This window comes from Schistocerca cancellata, chromosome 1 (assembly GCF_023864275.1).
Source record: "Schistocerca cancellata isolate TAMUIC-IGC-003103 chromosome 1, iqSchCanc2.1, whole genome shotgun sequence".
NCBI classification, from domain to species: domain Eukaryota; kingdom Metazoa; phylum Arthropoda; class Insecta; order Orthoptera; family Acrididae; genus Schistocerca; species Schistocerca cancellata.
Window position 1 is genome coordinate 1,033,932,128 of NC_064626.1, and position 21,310 is coordinate 1,033,953,437.

The 21,310-nt window shown below is 40.3% G+C and overlaps 1 protein-coding gene across 1 annotated transcript in view; it reads left to right on the forward strand.

Moving 5' to 3' along the window:
* Positions 1 to 4,867, forward strand: part of LOC126089677 (keratin, type II cytoskeletal 68 kDa, component IB-like) — a 68,994-nt gene extending 64,127 nt beyond the window's left edge. The window contains exon 3 of the mRNA XM_049906929.1: positions 2,841 to 4,867. Coding sequence (XP_049762886.1) covers positions 2,841 to 3,084 — 244 coding nt within the window. The 3' untranslated portion in view covers positions 3,085 to 4,867. The remainder of the gene's footprint in view (positions 1 to 2,840) is intronic.
* Positions 4,868 to 21,310: the final 16,443 nt, after the last annotated feature.

The window sequence follows — 21,310 nt, forward strand, 5'->3', positions numbered from 1 at the left end:
CTAATACCAAAGCATGCAGTGTAGCCTGGAGCAAGCCTTTCTAGCAGGCACAACTGGAACAACTTCGGCATTATTGTTTTGAGCGTAAAATAAGTCGTGGCGGTGACTGATGCGTGCGGATGTAGTGTGTAGTATCATGAATGTGTCGTTGTTGACGCTGACGATAACGAAAAAGAGATAGGATGTTAGTGCCGACGTACAGCCTGCCCCTCTCGAACAGCAAAAAGGGGTTCGCAGGGCCCGACGACCACCCAGCTAACGGATCAGCATCACGGCCACAGACCCTCACTCAGTGAGACATTGCGGAGGGGTTTGGAATTTATCCCAGAACGCTGGCCCAAACTCTGGTGATACATGATCAGGAATTTTACACCACTACCTTTTTGCCGACAAAATTCTGGCTGTGAAAATTACTTCCACCATCAATATTTGATTGAGTTACCTCAAAGTTGAGCGCCACCACGAAAGCATGTGTTAGTGATCTCTACTGAGCAGTCATCTTTCGTTGTAACTTACCTAGAAGAGTTGCTTTTTAACTGTAATTTGAAGCGGCTTATATACCGAGTACTACATATTGTTTGTCTCCGCTGCGCAAATCAAACAGGTGACAAACACAGTAGTTAATTCATAGTGGAAATTTTGCCGCCATGACACTGTTGTAGTTTCAAAGGATCATTAGAACAGCACCGACCCATCTCTCCCAAGCTGCTTCACCCAGTCTTATTGAGGTAGGTCATTAGCGATTTCCTGAAGTCTCCTAAGGTGAATGCCATATTCTGTGAAAAGGATCTCGCCGATTTCCTATCCCAGATTGTGTTTCTAATGATCTCGACATCGACGGGACGTTACACCTTAGGTTTGCTTTCTGCGTTTATTTCTCCAAAATTCACCTCCTACCTATCACTGTGTTTATTCATTCTGGTACTGCTGACAGTTTGCTTTGCCCAGAACCCAAAATGACGACATATTGCTGTAACCCATTTCGTCTAACTTGCTCTAATTGGATGTCTATTTTACTTCCCCACATTATCAAGTGATAATTCCATACAACCACCTCCTCCAGAGTATCTGCATCCATTTCCTCGCTCTAATTATCGCTGAATTACCTGCCGTTTACTGTCACTTCCAAATCGATGTTCCTATTGTGGCTTCACAAGTGTGGCGTCACTTATGATTTGATTTCAGACAAACAGGTAAAAACTATAATGGTGTGAGTAGAGAATCATTGATACACCTATTTTCATTTAACCTGAAGAGTTTCGCAGAAAGGCATATGTTGTCTCAGTGAGATGTATTTCTTCTTCTTCGTTACCAGTTGTTGACAAGTGATTTCATATCACTATCAATTTATTCGGCCATGTATTAGATTACCATGTAGTTGAAACTCAACTGCGAATGCAGCTTCAAAAATTAGCTAGACGAATAACATGGTCTATTGTATATTTATAGAGTTTCACGCTATTAAAAGAGATTATAAACTGTATGTTTTAGTTTTTCTTAGCTTTGGAAAATAAAGAATAATATTTATGATCCATCTACAAATAAAACTCACTTCCGATACGTGTACCTAATTGGGAATTTAATTTCGTTCTGCTATCACATCCAATCTAGTAAATGAAATCTGAGGTAGTATAACTGATGTCGTATGGGCACAGGTTACAAATGAGAAGAATGTTCATCATAAAAATTTGACGAGCACGTAGTTTTGTACGCAGTGGGACTGCCAAAGGAGTTGGTTTATTTTTATTTGCTTATAATCATTTATTAATGTAAAGATATTTTCCAACAACATAATTTTACCAGCAACTAATAGTTATCAGCAAGATACTTGACAGAAGTACAGCAGTTTTTCTTCATATTTCGTGAGTACGATTTGATGGCTTTAGGACAGTACAAAGATTGTTTGTTCATTGAAAATAACATCAGTAGAATGTCGGCAAGAAATCTAGCGCTACTGTTAGCGCTGTCCTTGTAACAGGAGTGCATACTGCTGTTTCCACTGTTAAGCTCAGCTATTCGTAAAATGAAATGTTCTTGTCGCTAATTTTGATTTCTTTATTGGTAGTAGTTAGGCTGTGACAGCTTTTTTATGTACAAGAAACAGGAATGGACGACTTTATCAAAGCCTCATACTGTTTTACTAGTACCTGTTGGCGTTCTTCTCGGGTTATACGGCTGACGGTTCTTTGACTGTTCTTCTGTCGTTTCGGCAGGACAAGTGGCTATGCTCTGTCAAAGGTTCTCCATCAAGTTGCTCGCCACCGGTAGTGGATAATGTAACCTTGAGAACTGGATAGCGTTTATGGGCTGTGTCAGTGCAGTCTTTCTCTGCGAAACCATACTGACCATTTTGTATTTCTACCGTTACGTCTTAAACCAGGAAAAAGATTTATCATTGTCGTCTACCTGTGAAGTCCACATTTACAACTAGACAAAACATTTTAAGTGTTAGCCTTAGACATTTGATGTCCTTTATTTGTTCAAGCACCATCATGCTTTTAGGTGGCAAACTGATTTCTAATCCTAATGAGTGATGAAAGTAGAGATTAACAACGTTATGGGGTGTATTTTTTACAGCACTTGGCTGTAGTGAAGAAGGTTACTTCTTTAATGTTCTCTTCTTTGTCACTGTGTATTTGTGTTAAGATAACAAAATAGTCGTTCGAAATTTTATAAAAGTCAAGAAGAAACTGTAAAGTGTTATTCTGATCAAACAGGTTGACGTATAATCGTTTCAGAACGTAGATGTAACCCAGTTGCAGACAGACTAACGGCCTTGTTTTCAGACCGATCTGTGAACAGTGTACGCTAACACAGGCGCCGCCTCCGCCGTGTTTCAGGCCGGCGGGGGCGGCGGTCCATCACTCGGCCAGCTTCAGCTTCAGCCACAGCCAGGGCCACGGCCACGGCCACGGCCAGCAACAGTTCCCGCAGCTGCCGCCAGAGTTCGTACGCCGTCGCGGCTCGTCTTCCAACCCAGCGTTGAAATCTCCGGAGCTATTGCGGCGACTGATGCGACGCCTATCGACTGCCAGGCGAAACGCCACGACATTTCTACGAAGGGCAGCGGCCTCGTCTCATTGACAACTGCTGTGCTAGGAAAAATGTCTCCATGCTCAAGCTTTTTTTTTTTTTTAATTTAATTCCTGCTACGTAGTAGTTACCATCTCAAGTTACCGAAGAAAACCTCAAGTTGACCAAAGCTGTAAATGTAAGCAAAGCACCCGCACGCAGGTGTTGCAACTCACTGCCATAACTCCAACGTTGTGTTCAGCCTCTCACCATTTAAGCATAAATAAATAGCATTGCTCAAATTTTAATACATGATTTGCAACATAACCCTACCGTCTAATTTTTACGCTTATATTTATATTTATAGCGTGTTTTTAAAGCGAGACAATTCCGTCATTCGTAATACAAGATGTGCTCCCATCAGATTCTCAGTTAGTGCACGTTTTCTTATCGCGTTTGTTGTTCAGAATTAGTCGAACGTAAACTAAAACAGACATTTAGAGACAGAATGTTTTTAACACGTTGTTGTAGTCAGGGTATGTATGTAGTGTATACATTCGTGACTCTTTAAACTCTTCCCCTTCTCCAACAGGATATATGAACAGATATCGACAATATTTCTAGTCTAGTACAACCGGCAACGTTGCTCAGGAGTCTGTGGTATCAGACGCAGTGCTGGACCAATTCCTTAACGACCAATTTCTGTATGAAATTTTCCCCCCGTGTGTCGCCTATCAAAGAAACAAACAAAAACAACTGTAACACTGTCTCTCTGTTATGTCTCTAACACAGTTAATAAATGTAATTAATTATCCATTGATTCGTTCTGAATAATTGCATTTTTTGTAGTACCCTGTCATACTTTCGCTGCATACAATTTTAAGTTAGCAGTGCACCTTTTTAGACTACATGTTGAAAAAAATGTTACTGAGTACCTTATAAGTCGTTTTGAATTTTAATGGTCGAAGAGTAACGTCTTGTTGCTTAGTTTCCCCAAAATAATTCAGAAATGATTCTTTGGTTTTCGTTATCGACCCTTGTGCAGCTGAAATATGTGATCTATATTTGCGGAAGACGTTTCTCGCTTTTATTTATCAAAGCATCATCGAAGCCTCTTATAACAATACACAATGTCGAAGGCTTTCTCCACTTGGAAAAATAGTCTAAAGGCGTTTGTAAGTGTAACGTACGTGGAGCAAGTGGTAGCCTTTGATAAGACACTATCCTTTCTTTTTGGAGAAGCGTGGTTCAAATTCCCGTCCTGTTACCAACACTTCTGTTTCCGAGGACTCCGTAGGCACGATTTCTAGAATGGTTCCTGCCTGCTTCGCTCTTAACGACATCGAAGGCATTCGTTTAAGCCTATTATCCCAGTGCCTAAAGTAGATGTTTCTTATACTGATCACTGTTTATTGTCTTCTATTATTCAGTATACGCTGGATGATATAATCTGTTAAACTTAAACACAGTTATTTCCAGATTCTTTATACAACGTATCACAAACAGTTATGGTCAAAAGTATGCAGACGGCAGAAGATCATGTTTTGGGTTAAGGAAATAATGGACGGAATGAATATTTCAGGTGTTACGAGGTCTCTGATTATCTACACATGGGAGACTCGGTTGTGTATGTTTCATTCCCACGTCGACTTTGACACTATGCCCACTGTAAAGCTGCCACTGTTTACGGTTCATGGCTTGTCTAAGATGGAAATTTATGGACTTGCATTTATAGACTTGCATGCATCTGCAGCTGGTAGCTGTAGCGTCCGAATAGTCAGACAAATATGCAATATTTGCTTTTAACATTTATCTGCATTGATAATCTATTACTTATCTAATTAAATGAACTGTATATTACTCTACATTTTTGTAACAGTTTGTACAGAAATAAATAAATCTGTATTGCTGTTTCATAAAATACCTAGTATACACTTAAGCCAACAAATAAAAAATTGAAAATAACTTTGGCTTGAGAAATTGTAAGAATCTGACACAAGAGCATTTGATCAGGAAGGGAAAAAAAAGGAAGAACACAGGATAGAATGTGTAAGCTCCCACCACCAGCGTCATTCCAGACGCAAGGGTATCAATAGTACACATCGGGTCGTTCGCCTCTGGGTGGCATACTGATTTCCGATACTAATGACTGGCTGTAGGAAAGCATTTCCAGATTAACGTGCGGTCGGTACCTTAAGCCTGTTGTCTATGCTATTCTAATCTAACTTCTATTGTATTCTAACATAACCTGCAGTAAACCCCTGTATTCTTCTGTGTGTATGGCTAGTGTATTTCATTTCTACTTGTACCCGGTTTAACAAGCCCATATAGGGGTAGCCCCCCCCCCCCCCAGATATAACAGAAAACTTTCGTTACATGAAATAGTTATTTAAAGAAATGATTTACGAATTTCATCAGTGATGTGTGAGAGGTCTTGGAATAATGAATGTACTGATATGTTGTCTCATGTGTCTTGTAGCGAAACGTTTTGCGGATAGGCGCACAGCTCTTTCACCTGATGTTTACGCGCCAGATCTGGTGATACTGCGTTTTGCTGGCAATCTTGATTTTCATATGTAGTATATTTACCACGACATTTGCGAAAAATTCCCCTGCACACAATAACATATTACTGCACTCCTCTTTCGAAAGGCTCTTTAAAGCTTTTGAAAGTTACAGAAATGCACAGTTCCATTTAACAACCACGATTACTTCATTATTTTGCCGAAGTTATTAACTGGTTCTTCACAAATGGACTAGCTTTAAATTTTGAAGAAGTGCAGGACATCCAGTTTTCGACTGTCAAATCTACTTGCGGATATAAGTTGCAAAAAAAAAAAATAATAATAATAAACTTGTTAAAAAATTCTTCGGATGTATGTTAATGACAAAATGAAAAAAAAGAAAAGTTTTGTAAACTAACTCTGCTACTTTTGTCATAAGAATAATTGTTAACTTTCAGGACGTAGAAATAAGTTAGTCAAAATATTGTGAAGGTATTTTGTACATTTTAATTCACTGATGTCCTACGGATAGAAGTCTAGTGTAACTCCTCACTTAGTGCACTTTTGCCTGAATTATTTTTTCTCTTTTATTTTGGGCAAAGATTTAAAATGTACTTAAAATAATTTGTTTGAGATATCCTTACTATAATTTTTGACTGTAGAACAATGGTTTCGGTAAAAACATTGTTCCCAAATGCCTAAATGGGAATACCAGGAATGAGAGGGATTGCACAAGTCAAAATGAAAAAAAAGAAACATTTTTTCAGTAGCATTCATTTATTTAGTAAAACAAAAGCTTTAATACAAATATTTATTACACGTATCCATCCAATAGTTGAAAAAATACTCCTGAAGAATTAATTTACATTTTTCGCATACCTTCTGTTTTTATCCCCATCCTCCAAGTTTGCGTGCATTTCAAATCCCGAGAGCAATGTTGTCAAAGCTAACTGTGGCGATATTGCTCTTTAGTAATTATTTCGGTGTTTCCGCTCTTCCTCCAGGCGTTAGTAGTCCATTGTACTTTTGAAAATATATTTGTACTATGTTCCTTCTAAATGAGAGTCTGTGAAAATTCTTATTATTTTTATATTTCCTGTAAAGTTCCCATGCATTTTGCATTAACACAACAAAACACAAAATAAATATTTGCCACCACCATTTTTTGATCATACAAATGTACGAAAATACGAAATATTTTCGTCCATCAGATCTACGCCACCCATAAAACGATTCTACGCTTGAACTACGTTAGGCTGTTGAACTACTACTCTTCTTTTCCGCCTGGGTCGAACTGCAGGCTTCTCTGATGCTGTGAACCATCAGTGATCCAGATTGTTTTTCTCTTCTGTAGTCAAAGCTACTGCGAGGGAACTTTGCTATTTTGTTTGGATCATCCGTAGGGCACTTCTGTATTCTATTGCTCATTATTGTGCTCGTGAATTTCATTCAATTTTCTTTCAGTTTTCTGGCCAAATAAATTGAGGAAAAAAAGAAGTCTGACCAGATTTTGTATGGAGCTGGTGGCAAGTCTTTTACTAGTTCCAGAACAATATGCTCACCTAAGCTGATGTTTTTCAGCGGGTCAATATCTTTTCGGCTAAAAGGAAAAAATTGTACTAGGTATCCAAGTGACCCGCAGAGACACCACGTCTTGAAGCCAAATCTTATGGACTTACACGCCTTTGCTCGATGCCTGGCATAATATGATACCACACTCTCGTCAATTGATAAGCGATCATTCAGAAGCCTTATCAGGGTTGATAATTTACCAAATCGATCGCCTGATGGTATTTCGGAGCTATTAGCACAGTGAACGAACTGTTTTATTGTTTCAAATCTCTTGGGGTCCATTGCTGGACTGTGTCGACTTCCCACAGCATTCTACAGCCTTTGAGTTTGTCACATGAAATTGCTAAACTATGGTCACCTTCCTGGTAAGCATATAGGGTAAAGATTTCTCGAAGGTAATTCAATATCCCATGGTCAAGAAAGACTTCAAAGCACTCAACAAGAATAGAGGAGATATCGTTCCTTCCAGTGGAGTAAACTGATTGAAACTGAGAGTAATGTCAGCTTTCTCCCAATCATAAGCAGAGTGATCGCCTGAGCTTCGTTTAGTATTACGTTCATATTTATTAGAATGACCTTCTGGAACAGGTGGAGCAGTTCTGTCCGGTCTGACGACATTTGCTTCACTTACTGCTGAAAGTTGTCGACCAGACAAGTTGTCAATAGTACCGCATATTTCTTCATTTCCATTGACTTCTTCAGTCTCCCACCCATCGTCTGAGGATCAATGTATACATTTTCCTCTGAAAAGTCTTCATATTGCTCGAAAATGGCTTATATTTCAGCAGCAGTGAGAAATATAATTTTGCATGCAACACTTCGTTAGTAAGATTAACGAAAACAGATAAAACTTATGTTTCTGTAGAACACTTACTTCTTGGCAGATATGTTGTAAACTAAAATGAGTGACAACTTTGTAAACATACAATAACCATCAGACAGCTAACATGTTCGATCCAGAGCACTAAGAATGAACGTAGACTCCAAGCATTGTAAAAAGAAATTCACAATTTAATAACCATTACATGTCTCGAAATAAACAAAAACTTAAAGAATATTGTTCCCATTTGGGAACATCGAGCAAAAATGGGTTTGGGAAATAGTTTTTATTGCACAAAAGAAAATAATTAGGATTATATGTAGATTTCATATACATACATCTTGAGGGCATTTTTTAAACAATTACATCCTCGCAGTACATTTACTCACTTACGAAAAGTGTCAACAACCCATTGCAGTATGAGAGTAATAGGGAAATTCACCAATGAAGTCCTAGAAGGAAAAATGATTTGCATTTCCCCTTGTGACACAAACTTTGGCACAGGAAAGAGTGCAATACTCAGCTATAAAATTATTTAACAATTTTCCGAATGACAGCAGTAGATGGAAGCTTTTCCCCCTAACCACTCCTTCTATACGGTAGGAAAATTTTTGAACAGAAATCGTTAGTCAGCAAATCGTTAGTCAGTTAAAAAATGTAAATGGCCAGTATACAGAGAAAGTGTTTTGTTCAGCTGAAACATTCCAATTCACAACTTTTATCGCGAATGTGATCAGGGAACGTGGAACTAATTGTCTCAACAGGTAGAAAAGTTATGAGTATTGCGTGCACAACGAAACATTCGCCCATCTGCATCTAAAAAACAATTTTCAGCGCTTCCTGATGTGCAAAAGCTTAACACTGCGATACTTGAGATGTGCAGCTGATCATCGAACGTTTCCTCTGATCTGAAGTAGCACACAGTAGCTATGCACTTGCTTCGGAATATTCCTAGCCACACTTCTCCGTCATAAATTTGAACGATGGTGCAAGCTCTTTGACGTGCAGTCTGTCGGGAACGTAATGACGGCTATTTGTCAAGCAGGCGTGTGAAGGCGCGGAAGGACCGCTGCGTGGCGGCCGCATTGTTTACGCTGGCCGGCGTGACGTCACGGCGCGGACTTACCCAGCGCTGTCCCTTAACAACTTCCCGCGAGGCGCATCACCCGGCTCCTCCGCTGCTTACGTAACTCAAATGCCAAGGCCGGCGCGGGCTGAAAATAATGTATCGGATCGGAGCTAATAAGTGGCTGCGTCAGGCGCGCGAAAATCGCATTCTGTCTGCCGGCAGCCACGTGTGGGTCCCCGCTGGGTTTCCCAGCAACCCCTCACATTTAACTCCAACCTCTCCAGCACGGTGCCAGCTCCCTCCTACAACAGTAGCTACCTAACTGATGTAGCGTAATTGCCTTGTCGTGACTGATTTGTGTCTCAAGGAAGCGAATAGGGAAGGCTGTAAAAGTACTTATGACTTTCCTTTTTCTAAAGACAGACGAGTAGATTTCTTTCTGCATACTGTCATTTATGCTGTTCATTCAGTGGGGATGGATATACATCCGTATCGACGGCATGTTTCTTCCACCGTCTCTGTAGTAATTACCATCCTACATTGTGCAGGTTTATAATAGAAACTTGTTTCCTCTTTAACACGAAAAACAGGTAGCCGACAGACAGGAACGACACCGCATCTCCTGTGAGTGTGTTGCTACCGCTCCAGAACTAGTTTTGTTTGGAATTTGCATTACATATAATTACAAGGAATTAAATAGGTCAAGTGAAATTCGTGTCTGGCAATGAACCGAGCATTGTGCCGTGTTAGACTCAGAGGGGAATCAGGTAGAATGTTCATAGTATAGAACATTTACACACAAAATTTTAGAGGTGATATTGTCCAAGAGAGAATGCATAGGGATGTGGATCAAACATGCTTGGACCTCAAGTACGTCAAGAATATACTAAAATTGTGTACAGGAGGGGCAGGAATCAAATCCTCGTTTTAGGTTTTATGTGTTTGTCTAAATCATTTCAGAGTGAGTACAGGGAAGATGCACCCCTATTCAGCCTCGTCCATCCGAGCTTGTGGTATTCGCATAGATGTCGCCGAGTAACCTTTCTTAGTTTCTTTTTAATGTAAAGAATAAGCTTGTAGCCGGCCGGTGTTGCCGAGCGGTTCAAAGCGCTTCAGTCCGGGACCGCGCTGCTGCTACGGTCGCAGGTTCGAATCCTGCCTCGGGCATGGATCTGTGTGATGTCCTTAGGTTAGTTAGGTTTAAGTAGTTCTTAAGTTCTAGGGGAATGATGACCTCAGATGTTAAGTCTCATAGTGCTCAGAGCAATTTGAACCAATAAGCTTGTATCTTTCCATCCACACACATCACTTTGTGGGGCTTCAGCGATAGACCTTTTCATAAATTGCTTGTTGTCTAAATTCGGCTATTCAGTTATTAAGACTCAATGACGTCCCGTTTCCTAATAACAAGTTACTTTGTCACAAAGGTGTGAAAATTATTGAACTAATTATTATCTTTAAATTCCTGTTCCTTGATCGCTAATGATCATTGTGATCTACTTTATGGATACTGATTGTACTTACTGATGTTCTGAGGTACTGTCAATCTTTCTTCAGCTGAGTGTATCACATGTGTATGATCTGACGAGATACAATTTTCCCGCATCGAGCAAATGACTGCTGATTAGCTGTGTAGTTATGAATTGTATTTTTATATTGGATGGCTGTCGAAATGCAACGAAGAGAAGGGGTGAAACCTCATCCCGACGTGTACCATACTGTTCTCAAATAGTTCACTGTTAAGACGGCCGATCACTGTCACCAGCGTCACATGTTCTCGCTTCATGAGAGTTTACCCACGACATTGATTAAGAAAATTATGATCAGGAACTGCCCTGAGAATTTCTTACCACCACACTCTCCCGGTATCTAAAGTAAAGTGCGTGCTTATCGACGCGCTGTCCTTGTTCATCGTCCATCCTTCTTTTGCACACGCTGCATTACCTAAACCTCAATTACCTCTGGGTAGAATGAGACTGCATGGCGAATTAGGAGCTTTCAATAAATAGTAGTATTTTGGAACCAGATCATGTACTACTACCTCCATAGAAAAACACTGATGAAAATATATAACAGACATTTGTACAGAATCGAAGAAGTGAGTCAGTGTCCTGAAATGCTATCTGTTTTTTTGGAATTGGTGGAGAACAATGTATTAGAGTCTAAAGAGTTGTGAGTAAGTAATCAACAAATACTGGTGTTATTAAAGGTTTCAGGGGTGGGAGGTGGGGGCTGAGTTGGTAACAGCACTGCGCCCAAAAGCCAAGGCTCTGTGTTCGTGTTTCATTCAGGATTTACTATTTCATGATGCTTCACAACAGTGCTGCAGAGATTATTTCTAATTTTTTAAAATTAGTAAGCAACAATGCGTGAACAAATTAATTATTATTCTTTTGTGTGGTGAAAGTCTTCCTAGTTGACATCCGTGTTTGTAGTTTGCATGTCAGGTTCTTAAGTATAGACGTGATGAGTAGTTTCGTAGGTAGTGGCGAGATAGAACTGCTCGAAATTAGGTTTTTCCCCACTGGATGGACGGATCACCACAGACAGACTCTTATACCTTCACTCCATGAGTCATGAGTCACTATGGAGAGATTTGGGGTCTGACCGGGGTCTAATGGTCACGAACTCTCCCTTTTAAGGTCAAATACTGCTGGTGTAACTTTTTTCAGCAATAGGATTTAGATTCAACTATCTTGGAAATAACAGTAACTGCACAATAGTGCGTTAGCGACCTCAGCTACGCAATCGAGTCTTCTATTAGACTTAACTGAAAATCCCAAGTTAAAGACAATCTTAACGTGAGCTACTCAACTGAAGCAAATACATATTACAAGTTCTTTACTTTGACTGGTCCACGTACACTCTTTGACATAAAACTCGACCGGCGGCCGGCCGCTTCAGAGGCTAAGTCCGCGCCGATCGCGACATGGGACAAAAAAACTGGCCAACTCGCTAATTCTCTAAGTCCGGTTATCTGCACAATCTGGCAACACTGTAGACTGCGGCACTTCCTGGAGGAAAACTTGTCCCAAGATAGAGAGACTCTAGGCTGATTACGCCTGTGGTCTAGCGGTAGCGTGCGTTGTTTCTGTTCATAATGTCAGTGGATCGAGAGCAGCTGGCATAAAATATTTTTATACCCTCTTCAGTCTGAATGCTGAAGACGTGAATGTAATGGTAGCGCAGATTCAATCTATTTCGCTTTGTGACACACCGATATCAAAATTTTATCTAGTAACGATTTTGCGGCAGATTTCCTGCAGACTGTCCTCCTCTGGACGCCGTATGCGACAAAGCTCCGGGATCCATTTGCTGGCTACTGGCAGCGGCCGTGGCGACAGCAGCGGCGCTGCACTCCCCCGTTCTTTATCGAAAGCGCCTGCTACCGCTCATCGCTTTTGATGATTTAAAACGCTTTATTATTAAATGTTGCTCCACAGAAAATTTCTACAATTTCCATTCACGCTCAAAAGCAACGGAGACAGACGCCCTGATTAGTAGGCGGGTAATCGGCAAGAGCTGAGTATGGCCCGAAATTAATTTTATAGACTGGGACGAAATTAAACCACCTCACTACATTCGATGAATTTATAAATGCTTCATACCTCGTTTCTTTTCCTTTCAAACTTAATTATTTGTGCAACTTTTGGTCAATGTTTGGATGTTTTCGTCAAGCCAGAGTGAGCGTCTGTGGTGTAAAGTGTATTACAGTTCTTGTTTCATTCCTTATGGTAAGTCTATGCGATAAACTGTGTGAATACCTTGCAATGCATGTTCTATAGCAGTGCAGGCACACTGCACATTTGGAGTTCCATGTATGGGTTCATGAAGTATTTATTGTTGATCGGAAGTGATAGTTAAGGTCATCACATTTAAACCAGAAAAAATTGTCGGTTTGAAGGTTTCAGATAACGGAAAGGAATTGCTAACGCCGGTGTTAGAAAACGTCTACATTTAAATGCTATTGCAAAAATTTAGAAGATGGGTACTATATTAATGAACATGTGCACTTCATAAACAACCTTCTGACATGTTAGACCTATATGACGAACAAAGCTCAAATTTATATCGTTGACAGTCGGTTTGAATCTTTTCAGGACCTATTTTACAGTGAAGCACCTTGGAATTTGCAAAGCAGAAATCCATGATATTAACTTAATTTACTAAGTCGAAATCGGACGAAGGTTGATGTTTAAAGGCATTCTTCAGATTTCGCATAAGAAATTTTTACTAGCAGTTTGCAACTCCATTAATTAAAATGGAAAATAAAAGGTTGTAGTCAGCGGCTTCTACCGTGATTCGAACTTATAGTACAAGCACTGCAACGCACAAGAGAACCTCTGAGCTAACGACACACTGGCGGCCAGAGGCGGACTATATAGTCACTGCGATGTTGCCTGAGCCTCAAAACGCAACCTTAAACACAGAAACAGAGGAGGTGTAGATTACTGTTTTAACGTCCCGTCGACAACGATGTCATTAGAGACGGAGCACAAGCTCGGATTAGGAGAGGATGGGGAAGGAAATCGGCCGTGCCCTTCCTAAGGAACCATCCCGGCATTTGCCTGAAGCGATTTAGGGAAATCATTGAAAACCTAAATCAGGATGGCCGGGCGCGGGATTGCACCGTCGTCCTCCCGAATGCACACACAAACAGGTGTTACTTATGTGAAGAACGCCGTTCTTGGAGTCCAGAAATTAAATATACTTTCTAATTGTGTCATCTTGCAGTGGATTATATCGTACGAGTCTTCGATGTGGAAAACGAATGTCAAGTGAATTTAGCGATGTAACGCCGACCTACACCCGGAAGTAAATGCACTATCAGAGTGTTGACAAATACTTGCTACGACGCTGCCATTTCTCGGCTCTCTGACGAGGCAGCTCTTCAGCGAAATGCTTGCCGTGATTCTCCGATACGGTTCTTCAGAGTGGAGACGCGCGCGCACGTTTGGTTTTATGCGGCGTTCTCCCCTGATGGTTTCTGACGTCGCCTTGTGGGCTATGTATACATATGAGACATTCAATTATCATTAATCCAGAATGATACAAGTTTCAGCTTCCGGCGTGGAAGAAGGCTGTTGACGCCGACATTATATCATTTCAATGTAGGGAAAGCAAAACGGATCATTCAATGTTTCTCATTCAACATAAAGCATGTGAGATAAATTTCCGTAACCTTCATAATCATCTAAAAATACAAACGAAGTAAAAATACACCGGAAGCTTATTCGAATTGAATGTAATGTAAGATACCAAACGCTTTGCACCTCGATGTCGAATTTGTCCACTTGCAATCGTTTGCAGCATGCACATAGAATGTCATGATTACCACGAGAATGAAGAAATTTGTTGGTAAGGATGGAAGCAAGAAGAGACGCAGTCAACAAATATTCTATTCCCCATGGCATTCATTTCATTTGACACGTAAGAAGAGGTAAAGCGGGAATTTACTTTCGTTAACACGAAAGATATGCCGCACATATTGATAACGAGGAAGTCTGCGTCTTCATACGTTTCCTCCTTGAAATCTGTATGCTCTATTATATACTAAGTAGCCCGATCATTGTTTCAGTAATGTTACCCTCTTGTTTGACCCCGTAACGATGAACAGATTCCAAATGCATGTCTCTGCGTGAGAGTAGCTGTTCGAACCCTTCCTGGGTTGTTTTTTGTGTTTCATTCCTTGGAATTCCTGAAGCAGACCACTGTGCCTTCCCCCCTCGTGGGTTAGGTCTCAAAACTAAACCGCTTTGTATCCAATGGCATAATTTATTCATACTGCATCAGCATAAGACTCTTGCGAGTGAGAGAATGACAATAACAATCGTAACAAGAACAAGCAAATAATGAATGATGTTTATTCCAACGCAGAACGAGAATGGCTTTAAATATAAAAATCTATATCTATATCCATATCTATTGATCTTTGAGTTGGCACAATTCAAATATATTCTTAGCATTTAGTTACTGAATTTAGTTCTGGATGTTTGCAGAGAAAAGGAAAAGTCGGTACTTCTCGCTAGTGTAATATAATGTGAACCAGCAACTACCGTTTCCTTAGAACACGACTCAAGCAGGTCCTCAAGTAGGCACTGCTGCATTCTGTTCCCTGACATTGCTCTGATGACGGTTAATGCAGATAGTTCCGATTATGAAATACAAAACGTATTGCAGGTTAGTTCCTAGGATAGTAACATTAAATTTGCGTTGTAGACGGCACATGAACGTGACGACTATCCATATTACTCATCAATATAAAAAGACAATATGTTGGGAATTTAGCAGGATTAAAAAATGGCTCTGAGCACTATGGGACTCAACTGCTGAGGTCATTAGTCCCCTAGAACTTAGAACTAGTTAAACCTAACTAACCTAAGGACATCACAAACATCCATGCTCGAGGCAGGATTCGAACCTGCGACCGTAGCAGTCTTGCGGTTCCCGACTGCAGCGCCTCTAACCGCACGGCCACTTCGGCCAGCTTATCAGGATTACTCAAAATGAATTCTGAAATTAGGTGACTGACCGCACAGGTGCTAAACGTCGTCAAGAGTATACGATGTCCTAATCGCATTAGGAATATGAAGATAGTCTTCGACAGCTCGCAACTTTCACATTGCTATCTCCACCCTACTCCAGACAGCTCTCGGTGGAGTTGCACTACGTTGCCGATGTTATGGAAGGCCTTCAAACCGACAACAGACCACATATTGAAAAATACAAGCGAATTCTCTTGCAGCGTAAGCTTATTGTAACTAATCTAAAAATTATTGGAGAGGAACATTGTCCTATTCAAAAAAAGTAAAATGTTACACACTGTTGACGTCAAACGGACATTATCTATGTCCTGTCTTGTGTCCTACTCATCTATAATATCAAGTGTACTATGAAAATGATTATATATAATGGATTATAAGGTAATGCATTGATACCAGATGGTGGGGGCCGGCCGATGTGGCCGTGCGGTTCTAGGCGCTTCAGTCTGGAACCGCGTGACCGCTACGGTCGCAGGTTCGAATCCTGCCTCGGGCATGGATGTGTGTGATGTCCTTAGGTTAGTTAGGTTTAAGTAGTTCTAAGTTCTAGGGGACTGATGACCTTAGAAGTTAAGTCCCATAGTGCTCAGAGCCATTTGAACCATTTGAACTACTTAACACAAAATGACATTAAAAATTTAAGTTATTCACGAGCAGCTAGTTGATAATATGTATGAACATTAAATGACACGACGAACCGTCTTGTTCTGCATATGGATTCAAACCCAGCTCATGCAGACTAAGCAAAGATTTCGTGACTGACGGAAACTAACAGTCATTTCTGATTAGGCATCAGAGAGTGATATACCTCGATTATAGACAGCATCAGTTAGCAAATATCAACTTTAAATTGCATAACGCAAACATTTTTAACATACGCGAATTCCTACCCAGCATCTATTGTCCCTGTTAACGAACTACGAGAGATGTTAAATATTGCTTCTTCACAAGTAACTTACTTGAAATGCCGTGAGGTAAAGCTGTGTGTTAGACACGGATTCGAACCCGGAACCTAATCGGATTGCTATCGAAGCACAGTCAAATGTGACATATCGGAATTTCGCGGCAGTAACTAGATGTTTTAACTGAAATGACGAGAAGAAACATTAATTTTTTCCTTCCCAGGACTCCAACCTGGCACCTACCGCTGTTATATTCTAGAGAAAACTAACGTTAAATATGGGTTTGTTGCACCAGCAGTGACATGTGAGCATGTTTGAACTGAAATAATATGACAAAGAGTTCAGCGCTCACTGGGAATAGAGCCCCACACATATCGTTGTTGACTACACACAAAGAGACGTCAGCTACCGAATTTTTCTCCACCAGCTGCTCAGAATAGCATCTTGAACTTACAGTCATCTCGCAAATAGTTCTGTGTCTCACTGGGAGTTAAAAACGTCAGATATCGTTAGTGTTGACAGCGAATGAAAATACATTAAAAATCAAAATTATTATCCACCAGCAGATAGGTGTTCTCATGCTAGAGCTTGATAATACATAATTAAATCTTTAGTGCCGGGCCAGGATTCGATCCCATTCACGCATAATATGTGAAGGTATTGAGGAATCTGCAGTTCTGAACAAACAACAAATTGTAGCCGAGCTGTATTGCCACGAAGGGATCAAATTCCGCGTTAAGGGCGGTCTGAGTTGCATTCCCAGTTCAGAACCAATTTCATCGACATACAGAAGCTCAAATAAAAGATGGAATAAGTGTCCTGTGACCATACATAGCGTTTGTGTCGTCACTTGAAATAAATAACTAGTATAAGAAAGGTTACTGGTGATTGAGTTTCTACATGTCGCCACTCCAAACTTTATTGTGGTTCAACCTATCGTCTACTTGGTAAATAAGGAATATCATCTTTAATGTGAATTTTCAGACCACGCAGCCATTATATCTCCTTCACTTGGTGTAGCCAGGAGAGAATGGACTCTGTCTCTCCCTATCTAAAATCATTGACAGAAGTAGGAATCGAACCCAGACCATAGGTATAACAACCTACCATCCGTCCAACAGACCACCAAATCCTCTTCTCTGCGAGTCATTTTTCTATCGTAACGCAGTTGCGCCACACTGGATGAGAATTCTGACACACAGGCTCCCTGTAGTAATTTGCAGCATGTTCAGTAAATTCATTTACTTGGTTGACCGAATCACCATGAACTAGCTGCCTCGGCTACCCAGTGCATACATACTACTATTTCGTAATCACAGAAATAAAATCACGTTAATGCCACCTACACACAACTGCCAACATTGTAGGATGCAGAAGTTTAAATAGGAAGTGTCCCTTTCCACTTGAGCTATTCTATTGCGCTATCTGTTACTAGAAAACGTCGTTCAGTCCAAAAGAAAAGCTGTAACTGTTTGTCTCTCAGAAGTCAAGACCTGGCCATATGCACAATCTCACAGTGCTGTGGAATCCAAAAGTTCTGGAGGAATAGTTGCCGAGCTCTGGAGCTGTTGTAGCTACGTGTCAGCTTGTAGCATAGATAAGATGTCGCGAGTTCGAATACACTCAGTGCTACATTTTTTAAAACGCAATTCTGCTCTCTGCTGAAGTTATCAATCTAATGGAACTTTGAACATAATTCCCTTCACTTCTCAACCCAAAGTAGTCGCATGTGGAAAAAGGACTAACTACTGGGACATTTTGTTCTATTCGGGTTTAATAGACAGCAGGCAGCAGATGCATCTCGAAGATGTGCAGGGAGAGCGCATCGTGCCATAATATGTCAGAAAAGTATTTTCTACATTAGCCGTCGTGTGGTAGTGATATTTTATTCTTCTTCAAACTTTGACTGACAGCTTTAACTCAGAACAAATTTTCTACATGCTTGTAATCAATAAACTGCATGTGCATTGTCAGACTGTCATAGGTAACATCAGAGAATTCGCATATATCGTTGATGATTAATTTCTCTCTCATGTTTACTATTGTTTTAACAACACTAAAGGAAACCTTACGAAAATTGTGCACTGTATTATAAGAAATGAAATAAAACCAACCATGATAACCTTACGACGAAAGTATCTGTACACAAGCATGCCTCTATCGACACGAATTAGTAAAATACTACTCACTTAGATTGTGATTGGGTCTGTGTTTAATTGGTATGCTGTGTCATACTCAAGAGGTATGCAAATGTGGCATTTCATAAATATAGTTACGTATTCCTAGAAACCCAAAATTCGCTTGTCAGCAGCGGAAAGAGGCGTTACCTGTTGTGCAGCACTGTAAGTTTTTCAACATTGCACTATGAGCTGAAAGCATTTTCTTGCGATTTCCTTATTGATGTTTGATCTGACTGCTTGTAGCTCTTTCACAGAAGGGATAAAAACGTTTCTGTCAGTGAGACTGGTACTGCGAACCGTAACAGACGCTGTTTCACAGGTCAGCACGTTACCACAGAGCTGGCGAGGATGTATGGGTCTCAGCTTCCTATTACGACGGCAATAGTAACTAGAACTCGTAAACCGCTATTTAAAAGACGAGATTAGTTGAGATTTCCACCTGCAACGACTTTCCTGGGCTGAAAACCGTAAATTTTCAATCTTTTGTTACCCTTCAAGCTATAACAACTCAGATTATTCAATGGAAATGACAGGTAAAATCAAGTGAACTTTGAGGCTTAATTCCGTGCACACCAGGAAGTAACTCGTCGATCACAGAGTTGCCAAACATACGTTGCCTTGTTGCCAAATCTCAGTTACAGTACCAGCAGGAAGAAGACGAACCGATGTGATCCTACAGCGGTCTGGGAAGTGACCATAGCTGGTGTCTCCAAGTCGCGGCTGCTACGGCCTGGAATACGTAATGCGTCTGATTCGCTTTCTGTAACTAGGTTTAGGGACTGGAGCGTAGTTACTAATAATACTCAGAACTGACTGCAAACTGAGCATCAAAAATCAGTAACTCTCATTGTTGTTTTTATATTTCTTTCGTAAGTGCACTCAAAACTAAGAAAGTCATTCACAGGCGTTTTCGTGCCTCGCCGATAGTCGAGCACAACATACAAATAAAAATAAAAAAGAATGAATGTGTGTGTGTGTGTGTGTGTGTGTGTGAGAGAGAGAGAGAGAGAGAGAGAGAGACAGAGAGAGAGAGAAATAAAAAGCAATGAGAGAGAGTGTAAAAAATTGTTGTAAAGAAATTGAATCATGGTATTTAAAGAAATCTTTCATTAAAATGACACGTTCCACATCATTACGAAATGTCGTACTCATGATCTATGGAACAAGAGTTAATCTAATGTAATCTAATCTAATCTAATCACATCATATTGATGATTAGCCATGAAGAGTCATGAATTACCGAAATGTTTGCCAATACCAGTAACCAAATCTAAACTTGAAAATAAAAAGCGACAATTTTTGTAATAAACCGTGACTCCTATCAAGACCCTTTCATCCCTGTTATCTAACCACGAAAGATGTCTGATATACCTCCATTCTGAAGTAACAAAGTGTGCATGCATTTAAAGATGAAGTGCATGATGTGAAGTTCTGTGACGGAGATACGAACCCAACACGTAATCCGGTTGTTAACTAAGAAAAATCAAATGTTACGTATCGGTTTTTCTTACGAGCCGCTAGGTGTCTGAATTTAAAATAAGGATACAAACGTTTGTGCCTAAGCGACAATCGAACTGCACACCTACCGTGCATCCACGAATATAGCTTAAGTATCAGTTGCTTACTCATGAACAGTAAGATGTGTGCGTGTTTGACCAGAAATAACGACACCTGTTGCGATTGTTGGCAACACATGAACAGACATTGAAATTGCGCGTTAATTTTCACTAGCAGGTGGGTGTGCACTTGATAAAGCTAGAAATGAAATTATGAATATTTTTGTACTGGATCAGGTTTCAGACCCACATACTTACCTTTGGAGGAGACCTAGAGAAGATTGCAGTCTTGGGAAAAGGAACGAAATGACTGAACTATACTGTTCCGAGAGATTCAGATCCTCGAAAGAGGAGATACGAATTCGAATCACAGTCCAGCACCAAATTTTTAAACGTCTCTAGTTCAATCAAGTACAAGTAAAATAAGAGCCCTGTCCCTTTAAATGGCTATCGGTTCATCAAATAAAATAAAATTTTCTAATGTAAGTAAGCTTACTGGCGACTGTATTTCTTTTTACCATGACTTCCGCTGTGTCATTTCCCAACGTAAACCGGCTCTGCCCAGTTGGTAATGAAGGAACGTGATGTTTAATGCGGATTCTGGATTATAACGTCTTTCTCTTGAGGTTACCAGAGGTAAAATAAATCTGTTTGTGCCTCTTAAAAGTAAATGCCTGACCCACGCATTGCACCTGTGATAGCTCGTTCCACCAGACCATTGTGGCCACATTACCCAGCCCCAGGAGTGTGCTGTAACGGATGATGTGCTTAGCTTACAAAATTAGTCACGGTGGAAAAAATGCGAGTCTATTAAATGGTCAAGTAGAAGCAAGCTTCTGACGCAGAGATTATGCTATTCTCATGTCAGCAGGATGTAAAGACTCTTCTAGGCATTATAGGCTGGATGTGAAGCCATTTTGATTTTTCACAAATTCAGCAAATTTCTTAGTTCGAGAAAATCCACTGTGAAGTGTGAAGTTGCCGGATAATTCAATTATTACTGTTATTATTAATATCATTTTATTCATACTGCTGCTGTAACAAGTGCTTGAACATCATTTAGTGCCTTTTGGTCACTATAGAAGTAGTTTCCCAAGAACAGGTTCTTTCCCTGTCTACGGAATCCTTTTCATGTTAATATCAAACACCAGCA